This window comes from Filicampus tigris, chromosome 8, assembly GCF_054856515.1.
Source record: "Filicampus tigris isolate MCC_2025a chromosome 8, RoL_Ftig_1.0, whole genome shotgun sequence".
NCBI classification, from domain to species: Eukaryota; Metazoa; Chordata; class Actinopteri; order Syngnathiformes; family Syngnathidae; genus Filicampus; species Filicampus tigris.
Window position 1 is genome coordinate 6,706,534 of NC_141224.1, and position 16,618 is coordinate 6,723,151.

A 16,618-nucleotide genomic window follows, 5' to 3' on the forward strand; every position below is an offset into this window, starting at 1 on the left:
AAAAAAGAAAGAAAGAAAAAAAAAAAGACAAGATGCAAATTTGGGTTGTGACGGATTTATTGCAACTAATATTTACAAGGGAAACAATCACAGACAAACACTCACGTAGGCTGGAAAAACGCTGCAGGTCCCAAGTGTCAAAATTCTGACTGAATGCCAAGAAATATTTATTTATTTTTATTTTTTTAAATAGTGACTCATATCTGACATGGTTGTGTTTACTCCGCTAGCGTCAAACGTGGGCAGTGACAACATACGTGTAAACAATAGTGCTCCCCTTGAATTTTTTTTTCATTCAAATTAATTGAAATGACATTCATCCGACCCGCCTCACCAAAACATTTTTGTTGGTGAGTTTTTAATAGAACTGTATTGTGTAAATTAAAAAAAAAAAAAAAAAGGAAAGAAAGAAACTGCTTTTCCTAAGTGTAATGACATACTGCAGTATATGTGTTGATTGTTGTCCTTTAAGGGGTGTGGCCTCGCACTGTGAAGGTCCCGATGCAAGTAGTGGCTTACAGCAGCGCCTTGCAAGTGTTCTCATTTTGTTTTTGACTGTTTAATCCCGTTCAAAAGTGCAATGACTCACTCTCGTTGCCACTAACTTAATTCATTTTTTTACCCCCCATTTTTATCATGCGGTGTAATATGAGGATTGCTCGTCCCTTGAATTTTGGCTCTCCAACACAAAGCAAAAAAAACAACAACCAAGCGACGTCTCGTAAATTAAAAAATGTATGAAACTGTCTTGATGCTATCTTAGTTTTTTCATAAACAGTTTGAAATATGGTTCGCGTTGGGGCATTGACGTTTCTTCTTACTGAAGTTCTTTTGTTTCTTTATAGATTGGTTTACATACATGCTGAGCTTTATAACAAGATTGTTGTACATGTTTATATGGGCCAGTTATTTGGATATGTTTATTTCCCAGAGTATTGTATATGAATAACTGGATATGAGATTAAGACACAATCATCAAACATTACATAGCATTTAATTGGCCCAGGCGGACTCTTCCCACCCTTCTTTTAAATGTAAATATATATTTTTTTTAAATATAGAAAATTATATAAAAATATTATTATATAGATTGTTCATTACCTGAAATGACGACATGTATCAGTAGATTCACGTTGCAACCTCATTGGTCCCATACATAACCACATTTGGAAGAGAGCTGATTGATTTTTATTTATTTATTTTATTTTCTCTTTACGCTGCCACGACTCGCATCCCAATTGCGCCTTTTGAGAGCCCCCCAAAAATGAATTGTGTCACTTGAAGCATGCAATGCAAATCCAGCCTCAGTCTCTAGTCTATCGTCTCCATCCTGGCCTCTCATTGAAGGACGCAACGTAACCACGAGCCGGCGGACCCTGCGTCGTCCTCATCTCCTCCCGCCTCCTCCTCCTCGTCGTCATCAAGGTGTTCTAAGTTTAACAAGGAGGCCACAGGAATTTGTCACGATGCACGTCTTCTAAAATTAACGCTCTAATCCGTGAGGCGGTAAAACGAAGGCGGGAGAAGCGTGCGGCTTTTACCGTCCGTCTCCTCGTCATCCTCCGTGTCCCCCTCGGACTCCAGTGGCAATTCTAACCGGACGTCTCTCTTAACGGTGATGTCTCCCCTGTTGAGTTTAAAGTCACGTTAGGGCATTTTTACAACGTTTTCTGTGGTGGTTATCATTATTAGGGTCTATAATAACCCAGCTAGTGCAACACTGGGCAAATAACAATTTTGACGATGTCAGGGCTTTTAGAGCCACAAGTGGCTGCCATCAATTTTTTACACTCAGCAACAACATTAGTTTTTGGGTGGGCTGTTATGTCTCATGCAAATAGACTATTGCCCCTATGACCCTCAACTGTGGGGTGTGCCAACGGCTTTGCCGTTACCATGGTGACCACTGAGCGGGAATCTTTGGGAGAAACAGGGCTGCAAGAGGAGCCTGACGAAGATGTCGGTGAGTCACGGGTGCAGCAGAATTTACTTGAATGCTTTGAAGTCGTCTTTTTTGCTTCTTGTTGTTGTTTTTTTGTTTTGTTTTTTCATGTTGCCGTGTAGGTCCATATAGGGAGTCCTCGGTTCTCGACGGTCCCGGCATACAGGGTTCCGAACGGCACACATTGAACTACCGTATTTTCCGGACTACAAGTCGCGTTTTTTTTTTTTTCATAGGTTGGCCTCACATAAATGAATACTTGAAACAGTTAAAATCTAATATTGTGTTAAATAAGTAATTAAAATAGTATGATAAAAAGACAATTTGACTATCAATCCATCTGTACAAAATAGTGTACTGTTCCTTTAAAAGGCGCCGTGCCTGGCAGTGCATGGTCCCGCAATCATCAGCCAGCCACACACACACACACGAGAGCGGAGGAGAGAAGAGATAATCACGACCGAATACAAAAATACTTTTGGAGACTTGGAAACATTCTACATGGTCGGCGATAAATAAAAGACTTATTTCATCGATCTACGACCGTTTTGGTGAGTTTAAAGTTATCTCACCGTAACTTTCTTGTAATGCTACATGTGTGGATGTTAGCTAAATGTTACCATCGTAGCTCGGTGGAAATGATGTGTGCTAAGCGCACAATGTTATTAATTTGATTTATATGGACACATTTATTTGCGCTACGAGACATAGGCAACCTGGATTCCGAGAGGGGGTGGAGGAGGGAGAGGGGGGCGACTTATACTCCAGTGCGACTTATATATGTTTTTTTCTTCTGTATTATGCATTTTATGGCTGGTGCGACTTGTACTCCGGAGCGGCGTATAAGATAAGATAAGATAAGATAAGAATGCCTTTATTGATCCCACAGTGGGGAAATTTTCGTTGTTACAGTAGCAAAGATATAGGTCACACAGGGGCGGCGGCATAATGTGGCCATTGTGGCCATATAGTATAGTCCGGAAAATACGGTAGTTTGTGCAGTGGCGTAGGAATACGCGGAAGAAGGTATGCTCGGTTTAGTTTGATAGCTTTATATTCATTTCCTAATGTTCGCGATGTCATAGGTGTCGTGATGTGGACCCAGAGCCCTAACTTGAGTTTCCACAAAATCATCTGCAATAAATTCAGTTGTATTATTTAAAAACAATATGGGGACCGCTGCGCCAATAAAACAAATAATTACTCCGCCCTACTGTAGCTTTGCGTCAATTAAAAGCTTTGATATTGCGGTAAAAAGTTCCGAAATAATGCCACCAAATCACAACACTGACTGCTTTTGTAAAATAGTCTCTCTTTGTTTGCAGCCGTGTTGTTGGTGAACGTGAGCTGGGACCACTTTAAAATACAGACGGTGCCCCAAAAAAATCTTCGTTTCTTCTGACAAATAAATCAGATAAATCGATAAAAGCTACCGTATATTCCCGGTTTACTATTCATGAATTTGTTTTTTTTCTGTGGAACCTATCCTGAAATGCCTGCCACAAGATAGTGCCAAAGCCTAATAGGAAAGTAGTAAGTTGATGTCAAGGAACGATTTTACTGATGCATCTACTAGGGAGATACTGAGGGGGGTAAGCTTTGGTATCATAGTTTGTGGAATATTTACAGTTGGAAACATTAACACTGGCAAACATTTGACGGAGGGCGGAAATTATTCGCTGTTCGGGGCAAAGAAAGTGTCAGATTTTCACCCGTGCAGCTGTCAAGTCATGGGTGAAGAAACAGTGTTGGGGTGCGCCATTATTTAAATTAGCCTATAACATTTTCTGACAGGGAGCTCACAAAAAAAGTACTCTGTAGTTTAATTTCACACTTGATGGGTGGGCAGGCACTCCAGAGACCCTCAGATGTGCGTAAGCAATTAAAATGTCCCATTAAACAAATGCAATTAGCAATGCAAGGGGGGGAAAAAATGAATATGCAAATTAGGGAATATCATTGACCGGTCTGAACCGAAAGCCCCTTTTTTTTTTTTTTTTTTTTTTTTTATTTAAAGACGGCAGCGTACCTCTGCTTAGTGGTGCCGGGGAGCTGCTCCCACACGACGAGGTCGCGCCCGCCGCTGACCCACCGGTGGTCACCGCTCCCCGTGGTCCACGCGGCAAAGCAAAGCATTCTGGGAGCTCGGGGCCAGGTCAGAGAGGCCAGGTAGCGACACTGAGGCAGGGAGAACACTACAGGGAGGGACCAAAGGATGGAGAGTAAGAGGGAATAAAAGTACAGTGATACCTTGACGCAATTTGTTTCGGGACCAAGCTCGTAACTTTTTTTTTTTTTTTTTTAAATAACCCGGCAATTAATCGGTTGTCTGAATTGACTTTTTTTTTTTTCCCTATATGTATTGTAATTCATATCGGTCAGGCCCTTGTTGTACGTGTGCCTTAAAGTGTTGCACTCACAGTTGAGCGCGCTCTCGCCATTGGCCACGTCGTAGCAGGAGCCAATTAGGAGGCCGGCTGTCTGGTGCACGCAGTCTGTCACCCCGGTGACGCTGCTGTGATTGGTCAGTCTGGATACTGTTCCTGTGGTAATTGCACAGATGTGAGGTGAAATACGAAGGCTTCCTTCCGCTGTTGTTGTTTTAAAATCCTGTCGTCACTTTCGAGAAGAAAACGAAGCACCAGGAAAACTCTCTTATGTAATGTGAACTCCCGACAGCAATTTTATAAATCGCAGACAACAAAATGAAGTCATTATTCTTTATAAATGTTTTACTATTAAGGTAACGGGGGGAACATTACAACTAGAAAATTCAGACTTTGTATTATATATGATATATTCTCATAAAATCATACTTTTTCCCTTGTAGTATAATTACTTCATTCTAAAATTTGGACTTTTCTTGTACTAACTTCTTTTTTCATCTTTTCCTCTTAAAATTACGACATTATTTGCTTAAATTTCCGACTGTTTTTCTTGTACCGGTATAACATTTTATTCTTATAAAATTACATCTTATTTCCTCATAATATTTGGATTATATACTCATAATTTAATTTATTTATGCCACTACTTTTTCTGTCACAATAGAATGACTTATTCTGCATACATTTCTGACTTTTTTTCTTGTTGTATAACAATCTTATTGTGATAAAATTGAGACGTTTTTACTAACGACTACTTTTTTCGTCATAATTTTAACTATTCGCATACTTTTGTAACCTTGTTTTTGTAGTAATACTGCGTTATTCTCACATACGGTAATTACAAACCAGTTTTTTTTTCTTACGATACCTTGTCTACTTTTTGGTTCATATTTCAACTTTAATCTCAGTGAATTACAAAACTTCACAGTAACATTTAAAAATAAAATGCTAACCTTTTCGTACTGCGAAAATTTGGATCCTTTTCTCAAAATATAATGACTATATTCTCATATAAGTATAACTTTTTCTTCACTATGATAGAACTTTACATCATTCACTGCCATTGACGAATTTACACGTCCTTTCACAGTCCAGCCATTCAATCCCAGGAATTTAGTTTTTTCCATTTTTTTTCAAACGTTAGTGTCCTAAAATGTCTGGCAGTGAATGAGTTCATGAAATTGCAACCTTTTTCTCGCAATTTTACAACCTGACTTAAATGACGTCTTTTTCCCCCAAAAATGTTCTCAAAACACTGCCACCTTCCCCATGTTAAATTACTACATTTTTGACTTTTCTCTCATAAGATTACAACTTTATTTCATAACTGTTCCATTATGACTTGACCCCACTCACCCGTGGTCCAGTGCAGGATCTTGAGCCACGGCCGTCCGTACGCGACGATCACTCTTTCCCCGCGGGGGCTGAGGGCCAGGCGCCCCCCGGCGCAACCCGTCACCTGACCGCTCCAGCCGTGCAGCAGTCTCAGGGGGTCTCGCTCGCTGCAGCGGTTCTCCCACACGGACACGCCTCCGTCGGACGAGCCGCTGAACACCAGCGGACCCTGGGACTGTGGAGGGTTGTCATGGTGACGCCTGTGTACTGTACACACTAGCCTGTGTATGCTTTCAAGGGGCAATTGTTTAGAATTGGAGGGTACGCTAGGAGAGATGAACAATGACAGCTACGCTTGAATGCCTCAGGCATACTGCGATGATTGCAAATTGAACAAAAACAGCTCTGGATTTCAATAATCATAAAAAAAAAAGGCTTTTGCTGTACATTTGGCCGGCTTACATGTCAACAAAACCCATTTGGAAGCAATAAACGGGCTCGGATAAGATGCGGCGGCTAGATTTTCCCAGAGGCTTTTCTACATACGCATTTCTTGAAAATGTGTCCTCGCGCTACTAGAGAAGGAGGAACATTTGTTTTTATGTCTTTCACATCCGCAAGCAGCTTAAAAATAACCTCGCTCGGAAGGTGGATAGCCACACAAGGTTCTTTCACAAATCCCCTGGGAAAGGATGAGCCAAAATTCTTTGGAAAATGGCGGAAGAAACTAACGCGGAAGGTGATGGTGTAGTGCTAGCTTGACAAAACATGTCCAAATACACTCAACAGTGGGGATATGTCATTGATATAATATCACAATATTCCAAAAATGTTAATACATTTTGCGCTGATCATTTTGACACGCCTAAATCATTCGTTTTGGAAAATCCAATTTAAACTTTTTTTTTTAAACACCTTTTATAGGGCCATCAAATTTAACAAACAAATAGCAAAAATTAGACAATGATGACAAAGCCTTGTCAAACAGAAGTTCCTTCCCTCTTTTTTTTTTTTTTTTTTAAATGTGATATCCCGCTTATTAGCATTTGTATTTTTCAAGCAAATTATAACGAGTATCACTTTATTGCGGCGGCACGGTGGTCGACTGGTTAGCACGTCCGCCTCACAGTTCAGAGGTCGTGGGTTCAATCCCAGCTCCGGCCTCCCTGTGTGGAGTTTGCATGTTCTCCCCGTGCCTGCGTGGGTTTTCTCCGGGTACTCCGGTTTCCTCCCACATTCCAAAAACATGCATGGTAAGTTGATTGGACTCTCTAAAATTGCCCCTAGGTGTGATTGTGTGTGCGGATGTTTGTCTTTGTGTGCCCTGCGATTGGCTGGCAACCAATTCAGGGTGTCCCCCGCCTACTGCCCAAAGACAGCTGGGATAGGCTCCAGCACGCCCCGCGACCCTTGTGAGGATAAGCGGTACAGATAATGGATAGATGGATGGATGGATCACTTTATTGCTGACTTTCACCATTTGCAGTCAGCCCGTATCCCCAATGAATAGTGGGGGTCCACTGCACTCACTGGCATATATTCTTTATCCTCTGCAAAGATCAACTAATATTACTGGGGCTTACCGAGCAGTTTAAAACGATCTTTCTTTTATTTCTGACAAAAGGCAGAACAGTCACTCAAAGGTGCAAAGGTATCGAGATTGACTCGATACCTATACCTGATATTAGTGCGCACCCATCCCTAGTCTGCATTATACTGCCCCCAGGTGGCCAAGGTGCGCACACCTGAAGGAGCAGCACAGTGTCCATTAAAATGAAGTACAAAATGTGGCAAAAATGGTTGAAATCTTTATATTCGATTTAAAGGGGAAATCAACCAAAACGTATTTTTTTTCAAGAATGTGTTCTATAACAACCAATCATAGCTCAGCTTCAGAAAACAGGTGAGCTGTGATTGGTCGTTACCTGAGCCCTGAGCAACTGTGATGTCATTTTCAGTCGACAGAAGTGACAAAATGGCCGCCCCCTGAGCTTAACTCATATTGCACAAACGCAATATTTATCAGAATGCCTTGTTTCAACTAGTGGGCCTGCATAGAACCTATTCTAGAAAAAAATATTTGGCTTGACATGTCACTACTGTGTTACTATGCCGTATTTTTTTGTCAAATCAAAGATGCAACTCGTCTCTCCATGAGGACTTTCCAGCAATCCGTCGCCATGGCAAGCCACTTACCTGAATGGAGGTGACCGCTTCCTGGTGTGCGTTGATTGATTGGCAGTTATCCAAAGTGCGCCAGCTCCAGGCTTGAACCTTGCCCCCGTCTGCGCCGCGGAGGTGTGACAGAGTGTGAGGTTAACGCTCGGCGACAGGCGCGCGGCGGCCATTACTGCCAGTCACGGCCGACGCACCTGAGCCCCTCCGCCTGGTCTAAATTGTGCGCCTACGCCCCCGTGTGCGCCAGCCGCTCACACGCGACCGTCGCATTCATCTTCATGGTGTATACGCGGCTTAATAGCACATTCCCTTGTCCGCGGTGGACTTTGACTGACATTCTTTGTTCCTTCCACATTCAAGTATAGAATACACACACACACACCTGATCCAGTTACGATGTAGCCGTCGCCCTCGGGCACAAAGCAGAGCGCCGTCACAGCGTTGAACGTGTAGATAGACTTCACACACTGGCCTGCGTGGGAGGAATGGGGGGGGGGGGGATTTACGGGGTTAATTGCCAGTACAGTTGAGCTGGCTTTGGTTGAGAAGAATAAATCCTGAGAATTGTGTGTGGCTGCGTGAACGTAGCGGACAAAACTTATTCATTTTAATCCTGCGATTTTTATCCTTGTGGTCGTTTTTTTCGTCTTTTCGGTCAGGCCCTAATTGTCGTTTGTACCGCGCGGAAAAAAATTGTTGCTCAAGAAACACCGCGGCGGGTGCCCCGGTGATGTTGCCGCCTCGTACTGTTGCGTCTTCATCTTACCGACGCTCAGGGCCCAGATCTTGACGTTGCAGTCCGCCGAGCCGCTCAAAACGAACCTCTCGTCGTCTGGCAACGACAGCGACCAGGCTGCGGAGAGGGGGGCAATGGGGGGGGGGGGGCAAGAGGGGATTACATAACTGTAAATAAGTGCTTTATTTATGCCCCTGTTGGGACGAGGTAATAGACTAGACGTATTGAGTGCATGAGTTCAAGTCTTCTCGCTCAGTCAAGTCAGACACAAGAGTCTCATTTCTCTCTGGACCTGACGTGATGAAGCGCTCCAATAATTAACACGCTGCACACACACGTCTACGTGCATTCGCACACGTGTGTGTGTGTGGGGGGGTTTGTGTGTGTGTGTGTATACAGTGAACCCTCATTTATTGTTGGAGGCAACAGACGTCACTACATTTGGTGGAAAAGGAAAAAAAAAAAAAAGTGACAGACCGCTGGCGTGAAAATACGAGAGTAATTGACTTTCGCCCCCAAAAAAGTTTTCGAACCGCTAATTAGATTTGAAAATATGGCATCAAAGCACTAGTTTTGTCTAAGTGAAGCTCCTCATCTCACTTAAACATAGTTTCTTGGCACCAAGATAGCACAAAGCGGTAGTAGTGCACTACTTTTGTCTAAATTAATCTCCATCTCCCTTTAACAAAGTTACTTGACACCAAGATGCCACAGGATGGTGACACTGCACTACTTTAGTCTAAATGAAGCTTTGACTCAATTCAACAGAGTCCCTTGGCAGTGAGATTTAACAAGATGCGGCAATGCAGTGCTTTTGTCTAAAAGGAGCTTCGACTCAATTCAACAGTCCTTTGGCAGCAAAAATGAACAAGATGCGGCAATGCACTACTTTTGTCTAAAAGTAGCTTCTACACTCACCTACGGTTCTTAGCACCAAGATGCCACAGGATTCTGGCAAAGCACTACTTCTGTCTAAATGAAGCTCCTCAACTAACATAGTTTTTGCCAGGCAACAAGATGGCTGCAAAGCAATAGGGTTGCTTCTTTAACATGCTCAATAAATAAAGTTGAGTTTCAGCTTGGGGTGTGACAAAAAAAAAAAAAAACAATTTGAATCGCAAAGTTGTTTTGTATTGAAAAGATGCGTCTTTAACGAATCGAACCAAATCGAGATACTTATCAAATCATCTTTTGTTGGAGAGATTTCTATCCTCACCCAGCTTCTTGCAGTACACAGCAGGAGGGGCAGACAGGCAGGTGACCCCGGCGGTGTGACCCCCCAGGTTCTTGTGCTCCGTTGCCGTGGGAACGTGCCACACCTTGACGGTAGTATCGCGGCTTGAAAGGTGCAGAGAGTGCAGGAGTGAAAAGTTAAGATAAACCGCAAGGAGATCTGAGGCCAGTGATCAGAGCGGGTGGAAGGAACATAAACCAGCGGACACAGAGAGAGACTATTAAATGTTACAGTCGGGGTAATGCAATGCAATAAAGATCACACACTAACGTTGAATAATACATGAAACACTCAAACCCCCTATCACACTCAAAACTATTCACTTTTTTTTTTTTTTTTTTTTTTTACCTGCCCGAAATCACTAGGTTGTCAACGGCTAGCACGCAGGTGACGATGTCATTGTGACCCTCCAACAGCCTCAAACGGAACTTTGCCTTCTGCCAAAACGTTTTCAGGGATGTCAGCTCTGAATCTAAATAAAAAGGAACACATTTAGGCTGGATTCATCCTTCAGGTTCACGTGCCCAATTCCATTTCTAATGACGACCTCAGATTTTTTTTTGGTAGGCAAATTTAATCTGCTGATATGAACTCTTTTAAGAAAAAAAAAATCGACTTTTTTTTCCAGATTATTTTCCACTTTACAACATTAAAGGTAACGTTCAAACATGCCCCCCCGCCCCGAAAAAAATCACTTTGCGTCAGAGAAAAATCTTCAAAAATCAGATGAGGTTTTAAAATCAGCCCATTTTTTTCTATGATGTCAAATTAAATACTAAAGTAAAAACAGTCAAATCTCCCAGTAATTCATGTTTGTTGTTTTGTTAAGTGACCAAAAAATGTTATTTTTTTTTCACTATGTTTTTTTTTTTTTTTACCGGTAATCAACCAATTAGTCGGTTATCGGAATTTAACCCTGCTGAATATCGTAATCGCCATCAGCCTTAAAAAAAAATCCTGATTGATCGGGCCCGACTAAATATTATGAGCAGCACTAGCAAACTAAATTCTAATACCTCTTCTGCTTAATTGTATTCATTAATTCCCAATCGTCACACTTAAGAGCAAAAAGAAAATAATAATCGCTCCTAGTCCTGTTTTTGGATGCTATTCAGGCCACCGGCTTGTTTGATTCATCCCACCTTCTCGTGCCAGTTGCCTCCCGCCGTCACGGCCATCCGGGCGCTCTTCGGACGCGTGTCGTCCTTCGCGTGACGCCGTCGTGACATTCCGTGCCCTTTGGTGGTGCCGAGCCGTCTCCGCTGAGCCTCCTGTCACCCTCTGCGTGGCAGGCGGCGCTGGCTTGGCCTCCTTCAGGCCCTTCAAGGTCTTGGGGGCCGGGGGCGCTTGTGATGGAAGGACCTCGGGGCCGTCCTCCCTGTGCCAGTGCGCAAAAACAAGGGCTGAATGAATAAGCGTGACGGATAGAAGAGACGCTGTCAGTGTCTTTTCAGGTCAATGCTGAAATGTGCTCCTTTGCCTCGACACGTATTTGAGGAGGAAAAAAAAAAAAAATCAATTGCGAGACTCTTGATAAGACTATTAAGTCATTCACTGCCAGACACTCTTTTACCCTACTTTTGAAAAAAAAAAAATGAAAAAAGTATGAATAGGTTCCTGGGATTAAATGGATGGACTGTGAAAAGACAAATACATTTGTCAAAGGCAGTGAATGAATTAAAACAAACCAAAAAAAACAGCCTCATTAAAGTTGTAGCATGAAGAGAATACCAATGTAAAAATTTGCGTTTTAACACTTTTTTTTAAAAACAGATAAATACAATATCTCAAAAATAAGAGCCAATTTAGAGGGGGAAAAAAACAAAAACAATGTCATTTTTCAGAGTCAGCGACAAGAAAAATACCCTAACACCATTGAAACTTTCTTGGAAGCAAAATGTGTGTTGGCCAGAGTTACAGGCAGAACATTTGACTTTGTACAACGCTTTGTCCCTTTAGCATTTGTTGAACTTTACTCCAGAAAGAACCCCCACCACTGCATACTGTTCTTCTGACATTTATTTGCCGGTGTATTGTGAAATTTGTCCATACAGTGATTCGCAGGTACTCGTACCACTTGTGGTTGTCAGGCTCACTCTAATGGTTACTTGAAAGAATCGCTACTCAACTACAGTTCAGTTGCATTTCAGTTTTCCTATATTTAGGCACAGTGTTAAAGTCCAAACTGAGTATAACGTTACAGTGATTTGCAGTGGTATTAATTCCACGTTAGCCCTACTATGCTACTGTATTTTAATGTTGGTCATTGATACTTGGAGAGTGTTTTTTTTTCCATTTTTTATGTGGTATTTGGTCTAAAAGGTTTGTGGACGACTTGTTCTAATGTAAAATGTGCATTGGCTCCATAAAGGTTAGTAAACACTGCGCTAAAGGACGCTATGTTGCGCTGAGCAAGCCAACCTGTTGTGTCCCCGCTGATGAAAATGAACACCATCTGTGCGTTTTGTTCACTTTGATGTTAATAACCAAACATCACTTCATTTAATCGCCCCGGGGCCGGCGGCGGCGGGGGGGGGGGGGGCTTTCATAGTCGTGAACGCGGCGCATAATGAGCGGGAGAAAGTTCACTTGTGTTCTTAAAGACAGTGTTTGACCTCCACTGTGTTTGTAACCACGAACACACACAGAGAAAAAAAAAAAAAAGATCAAATGCTTCAACGTCAATGTTTGGACTAATGACGCCTCTCTCCATCTGGCCCTTCCCGCCGCTCGCTTCCTTACGCTGCTCTTTTCATGTCGGCCTCTGGGATCCCAGGGGCTTGCTGCGGGCCACGGAGCTGCAGCTGAAGCTCCGCCAATCTGCACCGCAGCTCCTCCTTCCTGGAGATCTGAGAAGGAGACGCCGAGAAATTGGCTGTAAAGCAAGCGGGAGCAGCCACAGGTTGTTTATCCGCACGGCTGATATATTTCGCGCAGCTTCCTTTTTAATATCGCGTCAACGAGCCAGCCGCGCCTGTCTGGCCGTCTTGAGCTGTGTTTGAATTAAGGCAAGTGACTTTGCATTAAGTGTCTCTTTGCTGAGTTAGAGGAGCACTCTGTCTATTACTCACAGGGAAGAAAAAAAAAAAAAAAAAAAAAAAAAAGGTCAGCCGACTCGGGTTCGTGTCAGGAGAAAAGCGGCACTTCATTAAGTATCGCCGCACAAGATCATGAATACAAGAGCTGAATCAAAAATGTTGCTTTTACAAGGATAATAATATATGAGGGGTTGCAGTTTGCAGTGGGGGTAGAACTGCACTCAAATGTGTTTGTAATATTTCATGTTGATGCATAACAAAAATATTACAAATTCCTATCGCGGTGCAAAAAAATGCATTTAACCGTTACAAATCTAATTATACCAGTATGTACGCATTAGGATTACAATGTATTAAATTTATCAGTGTAATACATAATTTTAATACATAATTTTGTATTAAAATGATTAATTTAATACATAATTTTAATGTCGATTTAATTTTGAGCATATTTTATTTGATATGTAAAACAATTACTAGAATGATATATGTACAGTTTGGAGAAATTGTGCATCAAGGATATACATAAAGTATGTGTGGAAGTATGGAATTATGTTCTGTATGAAGACATCTACAGTCTACTGCCTCCTAGGACAGCTCAACTTTATTTTGGGTTGATCAGAAGCACTTTAAATAGTCACACAGAGTTAACATGAGTTTCAATGTTATTGGTTAGTTCTCAATTCTCACAGTCACAACCCCAGTTCTAAGAGGGTGTGCACACTTGTGCAACTATGATCTCAGTTGTTTATTCTTACTTTCCTTTTCTGCTTGGTCGAGGTGCACCGGTTATAAGTCACACTAATGGTGGAAAAAGTTTTGAAATGATTTAGCTTGGTGTGACAAAAAAAAGACAAAAAACTGATATTTGAACAGGGGTGTGTAGACTTTTTATATCCACTGGATATCTGTACAGTGTAGTATAAACATTCATGTAATATTAATAAATGTCTTACGTATAGACTATGTTAATGAATCTTTGGAAGGATTAATAGCAATCGTATAAAAATGGCTTATGCATTACAAGTTTGTAAAAACCACAGTTTCAACAATAAAGATGAGAAGTTGTGCTTCATACACTGGTATTTTTGATGTATACGAAGGCCTGGTGCGGCGTCCTCATTAAGCATGTTTTGAAACAACACTACATCCAGTGCGGTGTCGTTGAAAGCAACATATTTTGAAATGTTGCAAAGAAACAAGCAGCACTAAAGTGTCGGGTGAACGCGGATCAATGAATCTGGAGTAGCCCACCCACAACGCAATCTCTTTATGTTCCGACTTCCAATTAGGAGCTGCCAGGAAAGTTCACAAAGTTGCAGGGGCCCAAATTGTATACTGTAAATGACAATGGATAGAAAAACTCTTCGCACCCCTGTTCGAAAGCCAGGTTTTTGTGGTTTGGATATAGAAGACTGCAACCAAGATAAATCATGTAAAAAAACGTTTCCACCATTAAATCTTGCCCATGACATGTTCAATTCACCTGGAAAAAAAAAAAGATAAACTGAGATTGCACAAGTGTACACAGCCTCTGGTAACGGTGGCTGTGTTTGAAATTAGCCAATCACATTCGAACTCATGTTAAAGGGAGTCATCACATACATTTAAAGTGCCTTTGATTAACCCCAAATAAAGTTCTTCTGTGCTTTTCCTGACATTTTTCGGTCAAATCTTCCAGCACAAGCCATGGTCTGCAGAGAGCTTCCACAGCATCAGAGTATTCATTGTTCCTGGTATTAGTCAGAAGGTTACAAAAGAATTCCCAACGTGTTAAATATGAGATGGAACACAGTAAAAATAGTCAGCAAGTGGAGAAAATATGGCTGAACAGTGGCAATAGCAAGAATTGGAATTCCCTCCAAAATTGATGAAAAGACCAGAAGAAAACTGGTCTTATCACTCCCAAAATGTTTTTTTTTTTTCCCTAATTGAGTTGAGGAGTTCACATTAATGGTGAAACAGTTTAAAGGGATTTATCCTGGTCAATATTTACATTTGAAAAAAACAGGCTTTTTTATTTTTACAAGGGTGTGTATGTACACTTGCTACGTGTACAAGTTTCAAGGGTAAAGGCTGATGGAAATGTGTGTGTGTTTTGTTTTTTAAATAAATTTGAAAGCTTGGAAAACAACGTTCGCATTGTCATTCTTGGTTGTTCTCTGTATACTTTTGAGAGAAAGTGAATCTAGCCAATTTGCAAAGAAGGCTTGAACGTAGAATGTGGAAAAAGTGAAGCACGAATCCGTCGATATTTGGAACAGAACTGTTTCGTGCATTTATGTTTTGTAAAAGCTTTACTTATGTAAATATGTGATAAACGTGTCCTCGACACAACCAGAAAATGGACAATAAGCGTGCTCGTATACCTTGAATCTCTCCTCAGGGTTGAGATTGATTTTTATCTCCAGATTCTCAATCTGCCTCAACTTCTTCTGCAGCTTCCTCACCTCCCCCATTTGGGCCTCAAAACCCCTCTGCTTCTATGACTAACACACTGGCTCTCAAATGCGAAGATATTGTGAAAGGGGAAAAAACACGTAGGTTTGTCATTTAAAAGGCGCTAAGCGGATTTCATTGAATACTGTAGAGACGTGGGAATGAAGACTGGGCAAACGTGTTGCCGGATGTTGATGCGGAAGACGTGTCGGTCTGCTCCTACAACGACACCATGTGGACAGTTTTGGAAAGACTAGGAAGCCACACACTTCTGGGGGGGATTTTTTTTTATATACACGTTTTATTAACATTACCACCCACGTATTACCACGAACACAGCATATTTATATGTTATATGAGGCCTGTAATATTCTGTTGCGTAGCTGTTATGAAATCCGCTATATAAATAAAATTGTATTGTATTGTATTCCCCCCCTCTAATATTGGTACTATATTGAATGACTTCGTATTCATTTTGAGCTAAATTAGATAATAATTGGTTCCTTTATTTATTAATTCAACTTTATTTATAGAGGAGTTTCAAAGCAACCATAGCGGCATACAAAGTGTTGCACATGAAGTAAAATAAGACGTAAAAATAAAGACAGTTAAAGCAATACATTAAAGACAGTAAACAATAAAACAATGCCGAATGTAATGCTGAATTTATTATGAAATGATAAATTTATAACAAAATATTTTAATTCCTTTATTGATTGTACGTACATTCATTATGAATAATAATATTACCAAAATAGAATTATTGTTAACATAATTGTTTAAGTAATAAACTAATGAAACTGAATAAACATACATATTTAATATATTTTGACATTTTTTAAAAATCTAATATGGCCCATGAGCACAAAGGGTTGCCCACCCTTGGGCTACAAAGTAGGGTAGCCTACCTGTCCATGTTATGAAAAATCAATAAATTGCATGAATTCCGTTTTTTTTTTAAATTGAAAAAAAAAAAAATTATTATATAAAGACAAATTAGGTTTGTATTATTTTAAAGTTAATCAGATAGATAGATAGATAGATAGATAGATAGATAGATAGATAGATAGATAGATAGATAGAACCATAGGAACACGGATACAATTTAAATATACAATTATGGATACAATCAATTTTAAAAAGTCTGGTACAAAAAAAAAACTAGGTGTATTTTTGTAACAAGTCTGTTTTTACAACAGTACGTGAAGGCAACACGACTGGTTCCCAAGCCGAAATAGTAACGCAGAAAAATGTATCAAAATTGAAAAAAACAAAAAACGGGAAATGAGCACAACAAGCTGAAAGGGAGAGGAACATTTAAATTATCTG

General features: G+C 40.9%; 1 protein-coding gene across 2 annotated transcripts; it reads right to left on the minus strand.

The window, feature by feature from the left end:
- Nucleotides 1-39: 39 nt before the first annotated feature.
- Nucleotides 40-15,490, minus strand: LOC147143269 (telomerase protein component 1). Of its 2 annotated transcripts, none has more exons than XM_086037452.1 (13): nt 15,220-15,490; nt 12,555-12,661; nt 10,955-11,190; nt 10,161-10,284; nt 9,795-9,916; nt 8,609-8,695; nt 8,225-8,314; nt 7,861-7,949; nt 5,686-5,899; nt 4,363-4,485; nt 3,972-4,137; nt 1,542-1,627; nt 40-1,430 (listed from the first exon to the last, which is right to left on the minus strand). In XM_086037452.1, the coding sequence occupies exons 1-13, from the start codon at nt 15,307-15,309 to the stop codon at nt 1,339-1,341; spliced, it is 1,626 nt and encodes a 541-aa protein (XP_085893578.1). In that variant the 5' UTR covers nt 15,310-15,490; the 3' UTR covers nt 40-1,338. The 2 variants fall into 2 exon arrangements, with proteins under 2 accessions (XP_085893578.1, XP_085893579.1); XM_086037453.1 differs by having other exon boundaries at nt 12,555-12,687.
- Between the last annotated feature and the right edge of the window lie 1,128 nt (nt 15,491-16,618).